The 18,156-nt window shown below is 45.6% G+C and overlaps 1 protein-coding gene across 5 annotated transcripts in view; it reads right to left on the bottom strand.

Moving 5' to 3' along the window:
- Positions 1 to 1,280: 1,280 nt before the first annotated feature.
- Positions 1,281 to 18,156, bottom strand: part of tulp4a (TUB like protein 4a) — a 23,902-nt gene continuing 7,026 nt past the window's right edge. The window contains exons 3-16 of one of the 5 annotated variants that reach the window (XM_030110261.1): positions 13,429 to 13,557; positions 11,764 to 11,925; positions 11,366 to 11,546; positions 10,565 to 10,672; positions 10,263 to 10,429; positions 9,818 to 10,042; positions 9,372 to 9,606; positions 8,420 to 8,564; positions 7,986 to 8,157; positions 7,748 to 7,841; positions 6,418 to 7,166; positions 3,739 to 6,303; positions 2,339 to 3,614; positions 1,281 to 2,287 (exon numbers count right to left, since the gene is read on the bottom strand). In XM_030110261.1, coding sequence (XP_029966121.1) covers positions 3,498 to 3,614; positions 3,739 to 6,303; positions 6,418 to 7,166; positions 7,748 to 7,841; positions 7,986 to 8,157; positions 8,420 to 8,564; positions 9,372 to 9,606; positions 9,818 to 10,042; positions 10,263 to 10,429; positions 10,565 to 10,672; positions 11,366 to 11,546; positions 11,764 to 11,925; positions 13,429 to 13,557 — 5,049 coding nt within the window. In that variant the 3' untranslated portion in view covers positions 1,281 to 2,287; positions 2,339 to 3,497. Of the gene's footprint in view, positions 2,307 to 2,338; positions 3,619 to 3,738; positions 7,167 to 7,747; positions 7,842 to 7,985; positions 8,158 to 8,419; positions 8,565 to 9,371; positions 9,607 to 9,817; positions 10,043 to 10,262; positions 10,430 to 10,564; positions 10,673 to 11,365; positions 11,547 to 11,763; positions 11,926 to 13,428; positions 13,558 to 18,156 lie in introns of all 5 variants that reach the window. The other 4 variants (XM_030110262.1, XM_030110259.1, XM_030110258.1 and 1 more) reach the window with 4 other exon arrangements.

The raw sequence follows: 18,156 nt of genomic DNA, 5'->3' as shown, positions 1-18,156 counted from the left end.
TGTATTGACAAAATAAAGTAATTTAGATGTGTCAGATAGGTGATGATGCAGTTTTCATCCTTTACAAAACGTGCAATTCATGTTAGTCATCGAAAGCATTGCCTGTTATTGATAAAACCATGTGTAGCTGTTTATCTGATCATATATTTGTTAGTGAAGAGACTATTGGTGTGAGAAACTCACCATTAAAATCTTGCTTTTATGTTATTTGAATATGCCACTGACATTTATACTCCACCATTCATCAATATATGCACATGAGAATATTTTAACAGTACTTAATGTAATGAAAACTGAACAGAATATTACTCCTCCACCACCCATCACAATTATCATGAAAACAATTCATTTTCCATATAATTTCTATCACTTCAGTTGTAAAATGTGTGTTGACACTGATGATTAAACCTTAATTATTTAAAAAAAAAAAGTATTCTGGAAATAATGCCAAACATATTGAATAGATCTGATTTGTTTTTTTACATTAACAAAATTTGCAAATAAGCATGTGATTGGGAGGAATTATCTAGTCATTTCATACTGCTGGACATTAATACTGCATTTTCCTGTTTTCAAACTCAGATTCCTTTGTTGCAGATTTAAGAATCAAAAACCTTTTGGATTGAGAAATGTGTATGTGCAAGACAAGACTCCGATTTTTTTCTGAAACAATGACATTTTATTCAAAAGATGCGTGACATATACAATTATAAAATAATTTACATGGCATGCCTTACTACCCATTCACTATAAACGTTCAGTCACCAAATCAGTCGCGTATTTTTTCAGTTGTTTTTGCCATATTTAAGTCTACATCTACAAATACAAAGCACATCATCTTTTCTAAAGAAAATCCAGATCCTAGGAATATCTACAACAGGTCATCATCAGTTTAAAGTGAATCCTTAACCAAGTCCATAAGCGATGAACATGAAGAGCTCAGTGAGGTACACTAGTGAACTCATGTGAATGATGCATGTGTGTTTTTATGTGTAAGAAGCCATGATGAACACACACATCCGGAGATAATAGATTTAACACTGATGGGATTTGCACAGCTGAATACAGACACACCTCGACTTAACACGTAAACTCTACAGAACTAGTCTACCAACTACACTAAACTGGGCACTTACTCATTCACATCTTTTTCCATCCAATGAAAACTTCACAAAAACACTGGGAAAAAAAAGCCCCTCCCCTCCACTCTGAGCCCACCCCCGCTGTCCCATCTCAGGCTACACTTGCAACAAACTTTTTTTTTTTTTTTAATCTTAATCAATCAACACAAAAAAAAAAAAATGTTCAGAAAACTCCACAATATACAGTATGTATAGATATTTTTCCCATCTCCGTTAGGAAATAATCTCATAAATAAATTGTACAGACCAGCAAGTGAGATGCTGAAATAAAAACGTCAAAAGTCATGACAAAGGATTTTTTTTTTTTCCCTAAGAAAATATTGCACAACTAACACAAGAAGGTGGGTGTTTCCTCATGACATGCTCATGTTCTTTTTAATCTTTAGTAACTTGAGGTTTATTTCTCCAGTCCCCTTCATTACGATCCGCCGCGCTAACGCACATGCATCTTGTTTTAATATGAAACAATCACACTGAAGAGTGTCAAACTCTCATCAATTCCGAGACCTCGAAAACAGTGCTGGTCTTGAGTGATATTCAGAGTTTCGCTTCCCTCTTAGCCTGTTGGTTTTAACTTTGATTTTGGCACAAACGTTTGAGGTGATCATGATCATAGCTACCCAAATTATTCATTCATTCGCTTTTTTTTTTTTTTTTTTAATGTTGTTGCTGCCATCGTATGCACTTAAAAAGCCAAACCGGATATCTGTAATAATGTAGTGTATAAAATCCCACCCTCCCTTCAAGCTGGCCCTGCTTCGTATTCGCAATTCAACACGAGCGTCACCGAAAGAAACTTAGCACAAGGATGAGAATAAACCAGCTTTTCAGATTTTAAAGTCAGCTTACGAAATAGATTTCAACAGCTTCATTCTTCATTTGAGTTCCAACTTCAAAGATTCAGTGAACAGCTTCTCTTGTAGCTAATGCTATTGACCTACACAGTACAACAGCGCGGCTCCACACCTGAAATTACACTTAGAACACAGTGGAGACAGGTGTAAACAGATTTGTCGGCATCACCCAAGTCTCTTTTACAACGTCCACATATAACCAATGAGTATCCACATGAAAATAGTATGAAATGGCATAGGTGAAATATACAAAAATATTTCCTGTACCTTGCTTACATGTTATACTGTGGTCTTTTAGGAGTGGGGACAGCTCTCCCCCCCACCCCCCCACCCCCCCCCCACCCCCCCCCCACCCCCCCCCACCCCCCAATGATACATTCACTTCACAGAAGTGACGGCAGGTGACGGGCTGCTTCATGCCAGAGGTCTGATCGTTCAATCTCGGCCTTGGCAACATGTTCAGGGGTCACCATTTGTAAAGAATTCACTCATTAGAGGGCATGTCAGCCAGAGTTATTCTGCACATCACTGCCACGTGAATTCCCCAGACCACACAGCAATATTCAAACTCAGTCTCCCAAACAAAGCAGACAAGTGAAGCCATGATGACGTGTGAGGATTGTATATCACAAAGACTAAAATGATAAAATCCATATCGCGAAAGATGAACAGACAACATGTACGTACAAATTAAATCCGTGTGGCAGAAACATTTCTTCTTCCTTCAAAGTTCCACGTGAAAAGGACTGCAGCTCACCTTGACCTTTTTAACAGTGGTGCACCGTTCACAACAGTGGAAAGTCTAAACTTGCAGCAGTGCTCCTAAATGATGCATATATCTAAGCCTCGACTCCAGCCAAGATACGCTGAGATAATAACAAAAGGAATGGCAGAGAGCAAAAACCCAAAGACCCTCCGAGCCTCCGCCATGTTTTTCATGTAATAAAATCCTAAAAGCAAAAGCAGTATATTAAAGTGGTAACTGTCTCAATAAAGGTTTGTACAGCAATGGATTTCAGTGCCCAGTGGTACCTGTGCGCTCTGGGGATAAACACCTTTGATCTCCAGAGTGTGGTTTTCAAGTATTACTGCTGCTTCTTTTAAAAAACTGAACCTTGATAATCCCTCTCTCTCAGGCGACCCATCGGTTCACACGTCTGTGAGCTCCTTCAAGCTAAAGCAGCGTTTATTTGCATGATGATTAGCAAAGCTCAGCTCTTTGGCCCTACATGCATTGCAGGATGCCGCTTGGCTGCCAGTTGGAGTCGCCGCGACGGCATCCTCGCCCAATGCAGCCAATGCTTATTGCACCAACTCCAGTGGCAGCATTGTGTAGTGCAGCGTGATTGTGTTTCTCTCTACGGCCAGGGCTGGTATGTGTTTCCTCTCCTAAAAATCCACTCACAAGAGTTTTATCAAACTCAAACGAAACAACTGTGCCCCTCCGACAGATTGCATTTAAATCCCAGATATAACTCGGGGTAAGTAGGGAGGGATCATCTCATTTGAGGCGTTGAGTGACGTTGGCCAAAGCCACTGCAAAGGCCTGGACCGCAGAGAAGGGATACTGGAAGTCCAGGATGTAGGCGTTGCCGTCGATCCTGCCAAACTGCATCACCTGTGTTTAAGAAAACACGCAAAGTTTTCAGAAAAAGGGAAGTAAGGTGATTCGTTTAAGTCAGAAACTCCATACATTCTGGTAACACACACAAATCAATAAGATGCAACGGTAGCGGTCTCACCTGTCTGCCTTCCAGTTCGATTTGAAAGTTCTTGGCGGACTCCTGCGTGACCCGCCCGCCAAAGTCAAGCTGATAGACCTGCGTGGCTTCATTCCACAGAGGCTGCTTGTTTGCCATGACATAAACGAAGCCCTGGCTCCCCAGCCCTCTGTCCTCCTTCTCGTTGGCTTTTCGACACTTGATCTCGTCCAGCTCGCTGGCGGCTCTCATGTTCCTCTTGCTCTTCCAGCCCTTCTTCCCGCTCTGGCACTGGTTGAGGAGCTCATCCCCGCTGATGAACAGCTCGGGCTCACTTTCTGAACTGTCCTGGAACTCGCTATTGGCAGTGGCTTTACTCAGTTTCTTTGCTTTCAGCTGCTGCTCCTTCTGCCCCTTCAGCTTCTTCTTGTCCCTGCCTCCCAGCCGAGGACTGGAGATGAGCGAATTGAAGTCGCCCAGCGCTCTGCCCTCCTTTTTGGATTTGCTACCTTCGGACAGCGGCGGCACGTTGCCCTCCTCGGCCCGACCGTCCACACGCTTGCGGTTCTTTTTGCTGAACTTCTCAGACCGCTGTGGGACGGGGCTTTCGGTCAAAGAGAGCACCTCCTGGAAACCTTCCCCTGCCTCCGCCATGGCCTCTTGCAGCCCCCCGTGACTCTGCAGCTCTGCTGGTGGTGGAGGAGGGGGTGGGGGGGGAGGGGGAGGCGGCGAGGCCACATTTTTTTCAGCTACCATGTGGGAGGCTTTGGGCGGTAGTGGCACGGCGGGACTGGGCATCGGGGGGCAGGAGTTGTAGGTACCCCACGGGGTGTGGAGCGCAATGGGAGGGATGGGAAGCCCGGCACACGCGCTTCCTCCGGGATACATGGGCGGGAGCGGGCAGCAGGCGAGGTTGGCGAGGTTTGCCGAGTAACCCGGCGGTATCACGAGGGTCGCGTCCTGCTGGGAGAAGGGAACTGGTGCCACCACCTCCTTCGGGGAGGAGCAGGGGCGTGGCGACAGCGGGGTGGGTTGGAGCTGGGCTCCAGAGTACGCAGTGGCAGGAGAGGAGTACTGGAGAGAGATCTGGTAGCCTGTCGCTGCGGCAGCAGCCTGGAATGACGCGGCGCTGGGGCTGGTGGGGGACTTTGGAGAAAGAACAAAAGGCAGCCTGGTTACATCCAAGTGCTGAGTTGGGCTAAGAATAAGAGGGGGAGGTTTGTGCGGTCCTGGGGGGACTGCAGAGTTCAGAGATGCTGTCCGTTCCTGAGGAACCCACACCTCCTCTGTGGCGGCTGGATCCCACTGATAGGGAGGTGGGCGTTTAACTACCAGCCCCAATGCATCGTTCGAGCCGAGGGCCAAATGCCTCAGGGACTGGTTCAGCGTTTCGTCCTCTGTGAAAGCTGAATTCACATAATCGGCCCGGTCTCTGTTACTGCCTCCTCCAGCTCCGGCTCCCGATCCTTCGAGCGAGCTCATCAGGCTGTACGAGGACTGGGAGGCCAGAGGAGTGCCGCTGTTGGAGTGAACAATGACTGTGCTGTGTGGCGCGCCATTCCCCGGAGGGAAATCCTGCCTGATAATAGTCCCTCCTGCGATCCCATTAGCACTCCCTGGGGCAGTGCTTCCAACACTGGAGCCACTGCTACACTGACTGCAGGTGTATAAGGCTGTTGGCACCCTCTGCTGGAATGAGGCTGCTAGTGCACTACTGTTCTTAGCCTTGGGAGGCAGTGGTCTAGGCGGTTCCAGCATCTGGGAAACTTTGAGTGCGGCCTCTCGGCTGTTCCTCCTGAGGGTGGCGTGGATCAGGCTGCTGTCGAGCCTCTGTGCAGGGTTCCTACCCAAAGCGCCGTTCTGATTGGCTGGGTCAGGGTAAGGAGGTGGGTCTCCACTGGGTATGGAATAACGAGGTGCAGTGAGTCTGTTGAGAGTAGCTGAGGAGTAGGGCAACTGGATCTTCTTGTCAGCTGCAGCAGAAGATGAGGTGACCCTGAGAGTGGCGGAGCTGCCAGGACCCTGGAGTGTGTACACATTCTGATTGCAGACGAGGCGCGTTCGAGGGCGACACACTTCCTCCACATTCCCACTGCTGTCAAACGTCGTTATCCGCTCATAGCCCAGTGGCGTGGGGTACTGCGCTTGCTGCTGACCTGAAGGGTAAAGTGGGAAATCTCCCTTTTTCATGCAAAGATCGCCAGGGGGAGGAGTTCCACCCGTGCCCCCTCCCGTTCCAGGTGCAGTCCCGGAAGCTGTAGCGGAGGCTGAGGCGGCAGCGGCGGCGGCGGCGGCTGCGGCCACGGCAGCGGCCACTGTCCCGGGGTACGGGGGCGGGGGGTTCATCTTGCTGAGCTCTAGAGGGGTGCTGAACACCACCGTGTCGCCCTCGGCCAGCTGCGAAGCCGACCGGGTGGTTTTGATTTTCAGTAAGTGCTCGTGCTCGCCGCCCGCTGCTCTCTCAGCCACCAAATCGGCCGGCGGGTGAGGGATCTGGATCTGCAGCGCGCCGGGCTGCAGCTGGTGCAGCGCCGCATTGGAAAGCTGTCCCGATGACATGGAGGAAACTGGGATTTGAATTTGAAGCTGCTGCTGAAGTTGATGGTGGTGCTGCTGCTGCTGAGACTGCAGCTGGTGGTGCATTTGCTGCTGCTGCAGTTGCTGCTGAATTTGTTGATGTTGCTGTTGTTGTTGTAGTTGTTGCTGCTGCTGTATGTGTATGTGCTGTTGGAGCTGCTGCTGCTGCTGTTGTTGTTGTTGTTGTTGTATGTGCTGGAGCTGCTGCTGAATGTGCTGTTGCTGTTGGAGGTGTTGGTGTTGGAGCATCTGCTGCTGCTGCTGTTGTTGTTGGAGGTGTTGCTGCTGAAGTTGCTGTTGGTGGTGCTGGATTTGTTGGTGGTGTTGCAGCAGTTGCTGCTGCTGCTGTTGTTGTTGTTGTTGTTGCTGTTGCTGTTGTTGATGCTGACTGGATTGTTGCTGCTGTTGTTGGGAGGGATGATGAGAGGGTGGAGGTCCGACCACGAGTCGGCCCACTTCCAGCCCCCCGAATATGACCTGACCAGGGCTGGAGTAGCGGGTGGGCACCGTGTACTGAGCCGTCAGGATGGCGTCCTGGCTTTGGTCTGGCCCGCTGCCGGCGGCTCCAGCGGGGCTCGCTGTGGGATTGGTGAGGACATCCAGCTGGACGTTCTGATTGGCTAAGAGGGACTGAACCAGACCAATGCTCTGGGCAGGGGACATGGCCTGGGCAGGGCTGTGGATGGGGGCGATTGGGATGTTGACCGTGCACGGTGGGTTGTCGTCGGCGCCACCAGCAGGACCTGTGACGGGCAGGTCATCCTCGTCTTCACTGAAAACATTGGGGCTGAAGACCGGCAGGTTGATGTAGTCCATGGAGATCTTGCGCACTTCCGGCAAGTAGATGGTCATCTGTCTGGGCTGCAGATGGAGGAGACTCGTCTTGTAGATAACTGAGAAGAGAGAAGAAAACTTCACCGTAAGTTTGACAGGTTTTGTGTTTTAGTGCTTTTAAGTCAAGTGACATTAAATGTGAAACCTTGTCCAGATTTACCATCTCTAAAGTCTACTTTAATATTTCAATAAGACCTGATCACTTGGCCCATCTTAAGTCACACTAATCATTAATCATTAATCATTAATCAAAAACAAGAACTTATTTATGCTCTCCACCTCAGACGTGTATTACTCACCGTGATAGACTCAAGCAAATCTAGAATGTGTGATGACACTCACCTCGTCTGCCTCCAGTGCATACAGAGACAGCACTCATGCTACTGAGCTACAACAAAACCTCGAGCACACAGCCTGTGCTTTTACTGCTTTGGTCTGTTCTAAATGTTCATTCTGCATCTTGTTAGCGCCGCTGGACTTTTAATTAATGCAAGACTGTTGAAAAGAGATGCAGACTGATGCAATGAGGATTCCAGTGAAGAACCATTTTAATGTCTTGCAGATGCATCTGTGTTTTGTTGCAGTGCAACATCAAACACACATCTTAGTGTCCGCTTGAATCAAAATAAAGGTTACCTACCTGCACCGAGATTTGTTGGCAAGAATGTGGCCAGCCCCACGATCTTGAACTTCGTTCCCCAAATATTGGATGTGACCTGAGCGAGGTAATTTTGCTGGAAGGGAAACAAATATTTATTGTTCACATGGAATCATATTCACAGACTTTCACATGCTGCTGCTGTGAACACAGAGACAATAAAACAAACAGAGAGAGAAACACATGATCGCCTGACTTCTCTGTATAATCTAACATGTACCTGGGTGATGTCGTCGAGAGGAAACTCCCTTCGCGTCAGACTGGGCGACCCTATGGAGGGTTTTCGGATGGGTAGCCGAGGGGATCTGGAGATCTCCTGCGTAGCGCGGGACAGTTTGGGGGATTTTCTGGGATCAATGTTGATCCTGTTGGTAAAGGGACAAACTAAGTCTCTACAGAGAAGGTGGCAAATGGAAAAAAGAAGGTTTAGGCATGCAGGCAAACAAAACAAAAAGAGCCAGAAAGATGATTAGCTTAGTTAGACTTTAAGTTTTGTGTTATCAGGAGGAAGGTAAAAGACAACCAAACTGCTCTTGTCCATTTCATTCAATCCTTTGCAAGTGAAAGAACCAAGCGTCAAATTAAAAAAAACAACAAAACACACACTTGTAAGATGCAGCATGCTGAAACAAACGCAGGCCAGTGTTTGCTTACCTGGGGAGTTTGGGGGATTTGCTTCCCCGCGATATCTTTGGAGATTTTTTGCCCACCCAGTCATCGCTCAGCTCGATATCACTGGAGTCAGAGCAGTTACAGCTGTCGATCATCGCCGATATCAGGCTGTTCCCGTAGATCTCATCTGAGGACAAAAACAACAACATGACAAACTGTGTGAAAACCGCATTTGAGGAATAATAAAATTTTAAATTAAACTAAAAAAAAACAAAAAAAACAAATCAAGTGTCACTCGTCAGCTCATACAACCACAGCAGCCATTGATGTGATTCTAGTGATGCATTTCTGTAAAGCTGGGAAGAGGGAAAGTTCTCATATCCAAACGGTAAAAATACATTCTGAATGCAGTAACACTGGAAACTTCTAGGATCTGTTCTTTGAAATACTGGTGAATTATACAGTTATTACTTGTTCAGCTATATTTGTTCCGCTATATTAACACTGAAACAAAACATTTATGGAAAACAAGACGATGCTCCAACTATATTTTATCATTTTATGTACCAACATTAAAACGGCTTCCTTTCAGACGGCCGTTCTGTAATTTGATTTCTTTTTACTTGTGCTCCTCCTCCTCTCTTCATACAGAGCCTTTAAAGTACGCCTGCTGCTCCATTTTAGGTCAAGCTAATTTATCTGACGGACATTAGAGTGTGAACGGGCTGGAACCATTTCGTGGCTGGCTTCATTTATCACCGAGTGGGGAGAGGCTTGATTTACGAGGAACCTGGGGGCCATCAGAGCCCCCATTAAGCAGCTTTTAATTAACATGGGCCTAGTCTGCCCCGTGCCAGCTCCACAAATGATGGAAAACTACTCGAGAGGGTTCGATCTGTTTGAGAAGAACACACACAACAAGTTTTCTGGAGTATTTGGAAATAAAAACATAAATTCTCCCACTTATATATTAGATCCAACAAGTAAGTCCCACCTGTTTTCCCATCAGTCTTGGGGTCCATGATGACAAACTCAGGCCGCAGTTTGCTGATCCGCCTGCCCTTGAGAATCGGCACCAGACCCCCAAGATACTCCAGGTAAAGGGTGTAGCAGGGTCCCCCGACCTCGGGGTTATCCTCCGTGCGCTTCATGGTGCAGTGCAGGCGCTCGTTTCCGGACGTCGGGTAGCTCACAAAATCCCTCATGTTGTTTGGATCTGGTATGGGCGGCTGGAAACGACAATAACAACATGAAAATAGCATCGGACGGCATAAAGGTGATCTTACACAATTATATAGGAAATACAAAACTTTTTCACAGTGTTGAGCTTTTCAATATAATAAAAAAATCTTTCTAATTTTCTTCAACTTGCTTTGAAAACACAAAGACATCTGTGCTCTCCTGCTTTTCCGGCTCTGAATCCCTCCCGTCCTGCGTTACCTTGATGGTGGGGGCAAAGGCGGCGGTGACGTAGGAGCAGAGGCGGGACGGCATGGTGAGCTTGGCCACGTCTTTCTCCTCCTTCACCGCCGTGGCGATGCCCTGCTGGCAGAGCAGCTGCAGGGCGGCCACACGGTGCTCCACCCGCACGACGTAGAGCGCCGGGCCCGACGCCAGGAACAGGCGAGAGTCCCGGTGGCCCCAGCAGAGCGTGGTGATGGGGCGCTGCAGTGCAATGAATGACGAGAGCACAGCATCGTTTCACAAGGTTACAGTGGAAACAGATGTTCAGATTGTATTTTCTCAGCTACCATTGTAAGTTAACTTATATAATAACAGTAGAGAATCAATCTGACATAAAAAGACACTAATTTAATATAAAAAAGTCAATATTGAATGAATGCACGTAGGTTATGTGAGCGCTGAGACCGCTCTTCTGTTGCACCTGTGCTGGTGTGTCCAGTGTGTAGATGTGATCGCCCCGGACGTTGTAAAACTTGACGATGGCGTTCCTGGTGGGCGGAGGGCAGGAGGGGTCGAGGGAGAGAATCGTCCGCTCCATCCCCGCCACAGCGAGTAAATCCCCCTGTGAGCACCACTCCACCACCACATCTGCAGCAGAAGCAGAGAAACGTGCTCATCAAACATTCCCGAAACATTCGTCGTTCTCAAAAGGAATGGATGAATTGGTGAATTACAAACAAAAGAGAGACAAAGTAGTTTGAAGGTTTAGAGCAATCTGCACACCTTTCAGGCCGGTGCGGATGAGGGTGGGTGAGAGGTCGTCGTAGTTGTTCATCAGGCTGATGTCTCCAGATGTGAAGCTGACAGTCAGCAGTGGTTTCTGACTGTGCACTGAGGAGAGAAAAGAACAAACGGATAAGACTAGAATCACACAAATCACACCACCATTGTGGAAAAAAAAACAATCACTCCTATAGTCAACATTAACTTTTTAAATAACATATTAAAGAAGAGAAGATCATATATCAATCATGCTATTTTTAATTAGTCTATGAGGTTTAATGCCCTGTTTAAAGTTGGAAGAAAAAAAAAAAAAGCAATAAGGTGAGACTGTTTGGTCCAAAAACAGCACCGACATTTGCAGCAGGTGTTCCATTAAAGCAGACAGACGCTGCTGCAGGGACTGGTGTGCACTGTGCCGTACTGAGCACTGATAACGGCTCGCCGTCGTTTATCATGACGGCGGCGTCCCGCAGCCGGAGGAGGACGAGGCCCGGCGTCTCCGTCAGGTTGTCGACTTGAGGGATCATTTCTATCGGGGTCAATCAATTCATATCGATCGCTTTAATTAGTGAGTTAGAGCATAATCAGTGTTCCGGCTAAGGGAAGCATTTTTCGACTTTTACCGCTTGGAGTGGGGTTAAAGGAAAGAGGAAATTTAGCACAGCAGGAGGAGAAAAGAACACGGCACTGAACGTTTGAAAGCAGTAAATACAAAAATCTGATATGCTATGTTTGTGTGTTGGTTTGTTGAAGGTGGGAGACGGTCACGGTTCTGTTCACGTCCAATGCTGGGCAGCGCACCTTGCGGCGGGGAGTAGTCGTCAGAGTCCGTGTCGCTCTCGCTGCTGTCCTCCACCAGGAAGTTGGGGTAGTTCCAGGACATGCTGACAATGCCATCCGACTCATGCAGCAGTATGTGGGCCAGCATGCGCCCGTGGCAGTCCATCACTATGACCTGTCCGTCTGCGGTACCAAACAACACCTTGGGAGGAAACAGTGAAGTGTTATCAGGCAATGGAAGGCAGAGGGACAAATTAGATTCGGGCAGCGAGAGAGGCACGCTCAGGAATAGGAAAGGAGTTGATAAAAAAAAAAACCCTACATTTTCAACATCTATTAGAGCTGAAAGTCAGGCTGAATGCTTTGAGAAAAAGCAAAAACCTTCACGACCCACAAGTTGCGCCTGTGTGTGTGTTTACCTGCTGGTCGTCTGGAGTCCAGATGCCACAGGTGATCTGGCTCTCCAGGTTGATCTCGGAGGACCAGTGTCTCTGCCCACTGACAGAGCCCACCAGGACAAAGCCGTCCCGATAGGAGATGAGGGCCTGGGTGCCGTCGTGGGACCAGGTGAAGTCGCTCACCTACATTTACAACAAAATAACAAAATATTGGCAAAAATCTCAATACTTCCAAGTAGTAGCAAGAAGAAAACACGTTTTAAAAAATGCAATTCAAGAGCTTTAAATGCATCAGTGCTTATTACGCTTATTCATCCTACAGACTAAAAACACTGACAGGCCCACGTTTTATGTCAGCATAATGCACAAACACTTACTGGCAATAAAAAAAGCAAGAGAGGCTCTTTTTTGAGGATATGAAATGTGAATACATGACTAATGTTTAGACTTGTCACCTGAATAAGTAAAAAGATAAGTCACTGTCATGATATGACATTTACTAATTGCCAACTCATCAGCTATGTTTGCTTGGCAGTTATATAAATTATCACCTGCAAAGTGAAAAAACAACAACAAAAAAGATTTCCCTTTGCTGGCAAATTATCAAAGTAAACGACTCAGTCAATAACAAAATGATTCCAGTCTTATGAATTAAAGGTAATCTTATTTTGCCAAGAAAATTCATGGATATGTAAATTCACTAATGTGTCTGGCAGCTCAGTTGTACAACGCTACACAATAGAAAGAGTTTTAGTGTTGAAACAGTTTTGCTTCAGCAGCAGAAGGAGTTTGGGGGGAAAGGATTGAGACAAAGTTGTGGGGATGAGATCTTAAGGAGGTTTGTCACTTTAACTTATTTGAAATTTCTTAATCCTATATTTTATATTATAACACATATTGATAGTTTAAAAAATCACTCGCCATGTTGCAGACTTTGTGGCCAATGCAGTGACACTGGCTGACCGAAGCCAAATTTATTAAACAAAAAACTAAGCCATTTCAAAGCAGTGAAGCAGATTCAGAGCAGAGACAGTGTTTTTAAAGGAAACTTCAGTGGAGTGGGAGCAGCTCACGCTTCACAAAACAAGAGCGCGTGACATGCGAGCTTTGCAAAACTGACGAGGAACGGGAGCACAGAGGTATCCACGAGGACGAAGGAAGCTCGACTGCAGGGAAAGTCACTACAATATGCGTGAAGAAACGTGGCGTTAACGTCTCCAGTGGATATGCTGATCGATAAAAGAACTGACTGCTATGAGAGGATCTTGGATGCTTCACCTTTGGTGCATTCACTGCTACTGAGGAAGGTCATCACACCAGTAAAACGATGTTAACTGACTCACTACTCGGTTTTTAATCTGTTTCTTACCAGCAGCACACATGACATGATCTTTTGTTTTTTTTTTCAGCCTTTTATTCTCAAACCTACCATCAACACAATAACTAAACAATTAAGCTTCACTTTTTAATCATAAAATGTGTTCGTGAAGACATTGAACTGTGGAGGACAAATGACAAACTATTCTGTAATTATATCTGCTCACATTTCAATTCAAGCAAGCAAATGTTTGTTTTTCCAAATACAAAGAAAAATTTGGTTAATTGGGAGGGAAATACGAGAATACAGGAATGATCATGAAGCTTCACATTAGCTGCAGTGCTAATCCAATCAATTATTGACATTACCTGAGCTCCACGATCATTGACCAGCTCCACGGACCACCGGCCTTCATACTGGATCCACACGAAAATCCCCCCGTCTGTGTCGCACGTGGCCAGTTTCTGGAAAGGCTCATTCCACCGCACCAACACCACCTTCAGGGAAACACAGAAGAATTCAAACCATTACCTGAATGCTTTGACGCTGCAGAGATGCAGATGAACTCCTTCACACCACACGCTCTTTTCAAGTCTTCCTCCTTGCTGTGCCGGAGTGAGAGGTGGACTTTTTAATTTTTCTGAGTTTCTCACTGATGCAAATCTAACAAAACATCTGAGGTCTAAAATAGTAAAGCCCTAGTTTACATGTTTGAAAGGGCTAAATATAACATCACAATAGAAACATTTGACAAAGCAGGGTAAGGCTATTTTTAATTAAAGACAGAAGCTGCTCGTGTGAGAAAATCAAAGTGAGTTAAACCAAATCCCTTCTCACTGTTTCTTATTCATGGAAATGCTTCTAAAATGTTAATTTTAAATCTATAATTTGTACAGTCAGACGATTAGGCGTGTAAACAGCTCTCAAAAACATGGGTTTCTGCATGTGTGAGGTGGATTGAGTGGAGGGTCATCTGGGGTTCAAAGTGTCTTTTCCAGATGAGGAAGGTATTAAACACTTAAGCAATGAACAGAAGAGATCAATCTGTTTATAGCTGCTTCCTTTATCAGTGTCACCCACCTTGAAGGCACACATTACAACCTTGCTGCGCCCTCTTCTCAGTGTGTGTGTGTGTTTGGTCCTCTGTAGCGTGACTCAGCCTATTCTCAGGGGGAATAATCCTAAGAGGAGAGCGGCTCTGCTCTCGCTGAGGGAAGCACGTGGGCCGTACACGCTCAGACACACAAAACGTGGGGCAGGTTTTAGTCGGGCTTACGCTCTCGGAGTTCAAGTCCAACAGATCAGCGGCTGAGAGCCAGCCCTGCTCTTTTTCACAACACGACAACGCCATCCCCTCATTACCCCTGCACTCAACCTCCCGGTTCAATTTGCGCTCGATTTTATACCACAGGGAAACAGAGACGGAAAACCGAGATGATTCAATCATTTGTGAACAACATAAATCAGGGACGGGCACCAACGAGCCAAATTGTGACCAAGAGCATCCACCAGTGGCAAATTTCTGCCGTTTAACGAAATCTTGAAGTCATGAATTGTGAAATATAACTTTGTATCCCTTCATATTGCTGTATATTATGGAGCTGAAAACAGACACACCGTCCTGCATCTCCTGCGCAGCACTAAACTGGTTTCAACCCTATTTCCTGTCGAAATGAAAATGATTTCTTTGTGCAATTTCAAATTTGTACTTAACAACCCACACTTTAGATATGATAAGTTGTGCAATCATAGCTATGCAGATTTACATCCTTTCACCAAGAGACTTACATGTATTTAGTAAATCTACTGAGCAGGTCAAAGTTTCACTGCACCAACATTGATAAAAGGGAAGGAGATTTTTTTTTTTAAGCCAATAGGGAAAGACTAAATGCAAGCATTCTCCTTCAATCTGTGAGGTTAAAAATCAGCAACAAAGCCACAAATTTTGTCTTGAACATGAACTCTGACCTGAGTTTGAACAATGACAGGCAGATGTTTATATTGCGCTGTATATTTATCTCTTGTCATTTTTTACCCTTATTTTTAGTGGGATTTTTTTTTCTCAGTAATTGATGTTTTCTGTTTATTTTTGTGTTTTTATTCACCTCTCTTATTGCTATTGGCAATTATACAGGTTTGTTAATGTAAAGCACTTAGAATACATGATTATCTAAACAGCATTAGTATCCGAGAAAAAGAAAAAATTTGCTTAAATGAACAAGGGGAGGATTTTAATTGTTATTTACAGTTTCGATAACACACACACACACACAAAAACAATGTTAAACTTGGAGAAAAATTGTGACAAATGGAAAAGCTGAAGCAGCTGATGCATTTCATCTGCATATTTCCCCATTTGTCACTGTCAGTTTTTCTCCTTGGTGAACCTGAGCGTGCTCCGTCACCCAACTTGTTGATACGAAAACACATGTTCCTGGAGTGTAACGCATGCACAGCAGCACTCATCACTCCTGGCTGTCCTCGCTCAGCAGTACAGCGTCCTGTGAGCCAGATTCAGCGTGTTTTCAGTCTCACTCCGAGGGGTGTACATCCTCATGTGCAGGCCTCAGCTGGCAAGCCGAGGACACCGAGAGGCGGCCCGTCGCAGGTCTAAATGTCATTCTGATTTGACCGCATTCACGGGCCGTTAAAGGCGGCCCTACATGTATCATTCAGGCGCAGCGGTCGCTCATGCAGCAGTGCTCACTGGGCGCAAACCTAACAGGCTTGTGCAGCGGCATTGACAAAGATAACACATATCCGTGCACAAGGACTTTTCCAGAAAGTGTTATATACAGCGTAATTCAGTTCCCACCAATGGAGACCGAGTCGTTACATTAGACATGAGCTCCAGTTTGTATATTTCATATACAGCACATGGTTTAACATCAACAAAATGCATGAAGGGATACGTTTCCTGAGGCTTCACACACGCTGCATCTCACGTGTGTGGACACAACTGCAGCCCCACAGAGGTGAGAATAAAGTGTCTGTAAATTTAGCACAGTGTGGAGATTAGTGTGAGCTGGTCAGGCGTCCTGCGAGCCGCGCAGCTGAGCACCGCTCTGTGACGCAGCGATCCCGGAGATCAGACGTCACATGGAGACGGACAGGATGAGAGGGGAAAGCCACAAGACAATGAGGGACCAGAGGGGATCACGTGCAAACAAAGACTTACTTAAACTCATAATGAAAAAAAAACAACAACTATTAAATATTCATTAAATATAATGCATAGGAAAAGCAGACTGTTTTTGTGCATTTATGCTGAAAACCTTATGGAAAGAACCAGCGAATAAATTAAACCAAAGTGTTTATAAAACCTGAATAAAGAGGACTTCGGCACACAAAGCGCCGTGCTATCCAGACCAGTGAGTAAGACAAGGGTAAATTGCATGTTTCTAATTCTTTTAAATTATGCATGTGGTCACTGGTCATTTCTGCTCGGAAGGCTGGCACAGTGTTCACGCCTACACTGTCTTGGTTTGCATTTTATTCCATCCCTAGTGTCTTGCTGGGACCAAAGTGAGGGTTGACCGTGTTTTGCAGGTACAGAGCAAAATTAACTTTCCTATTTCCTGGTTCATGCATTAGGACATTTTCACATTTACACAGCTTCAAACAGAATGTGGGACATCATTAACAAATCATATAGAAGAAACATTGCAAGGACTACAACCAGAAAAATAAATGAGCAAATATATGCACAACACTGTTTAAGCTTAAGGCTGGGGAAGAATTTGCATGTGTGCTTTTCAATATTATGAGTTCGAAGTTGGTCTTTGCAAATTGCAAATTAAATTAGTTGAAGGGGGGAAAAAAACCAAACAAAAAAAAGTGTTTGGTGTTACCACCCCTTGCTTTCAAAGCAGCATCAGTTCTCGGAACATTCACACAGTCAACGGAACTTGCAAAGAAGCTGTTTTAGAACTTCTTGGAGAACTAAGCACAGGACTTCTGACAAAGTTGTTTGGTTCAGATCCTTCACCGTTTTCATGTAGATTCAGAAACATTTTATTAAGCTCATATCTTAAGCCTGCAGGGCCCCTGGTTCTTCTTGAAGTCAAAGGTTGCTTGTGTGTTTGGAAGGGAGTTTAAGACAAGCTTCTAGTTTGAAAAGTTGACCATCATCATCTGGTTTAATAGATCGACAGATTTGTGCATCATTTGCTCAAAAATGTAAGTAAATTGAGTGTTTCCTAAATTATTCCCTACAGGGAGCATGTATAATGTAAAATATCTGCATCCTAACACAGAACCCTGTGGAACTCCACGGTCAACTGTAGTCTGAGCTGCAGATGTCTGGAGTGGCTCACTTCATGCTCATGGCACAGCTTCTGACCAAACACAGATTTTGTGACTGAGGCGACCTGAGTAACTTAACTGAGAAGGCCTAATCCAAAAAACAAATGTGCAATATGAGCTCATGGAAGCATTAGATACAGTCCAAAGAGCATAAGCTGTATTCTCTATAGCTTTCCAGTGTCTATATAAGAAAGACATGGTTTTACCCTGGGAACAGACTCACTGTAACCCAAGCGTGTCCCTACAGTGCTTGCAGCGAAGACAAATAACATGGTACAGGCCACACTGTCCCTTTTCAAGATATTTTTCTGTGCACTGACGAGCACACCTGGCTGGAAGCAAGGAGTCAAGCCCGAGTGTTATGCAACATGTCCTCTCCAAGGATGGATTAGCACACTAAAAGCCATTTCCACTAAGCACATTTCAGTGAGATCATATTAATGCAGCAAAGGAGACATGCACTGTTCAGACATGAGCCGGGCCTTCAATGACAAGGAGTCAGCGAGGGAGAGGGCAGGAGAAGGTATTCAATCAAAACAGGTGTAAAGGCAACGCAGTCGCAAGCTCAGCTGAGGAGACTGTGGGAAGGAAAATGAGGATGGAGAACCGAGGTGCACAGGAGGGAACTAATTGGATAATGTAAAAAGGCTGTGATGTACAGGTCAGCGTCAGGTAATGATGGAAGTCCAGGTGAGTGAGCCTGACTCAAACAGTGGAGGAAAAATCTTCATTGTGCCATGCAGTCTCCAATATGGTCTGAATCATGAGTTGTATTTGATATTGTTTTGTAA

The sequence above is a fragment of the Salarias fasciatus genome, chromosome 15, assembly GCF_902148845.1.
Source record: "Salarias fasciatus chromosome 15, fSalaFa1.1, whole genome shotgun sequence".
Lineage (NCBI taxonomy): Eukaryota > Metazoa > Chordata > Actinopteri > Blenniiformes > Blenniidae > Salarias > Salarias fasciatus.
Note: the sequence above shows the minus strand (reverse complement) of the source record. Positions and strands in the feature narration are given on the sequence as shown.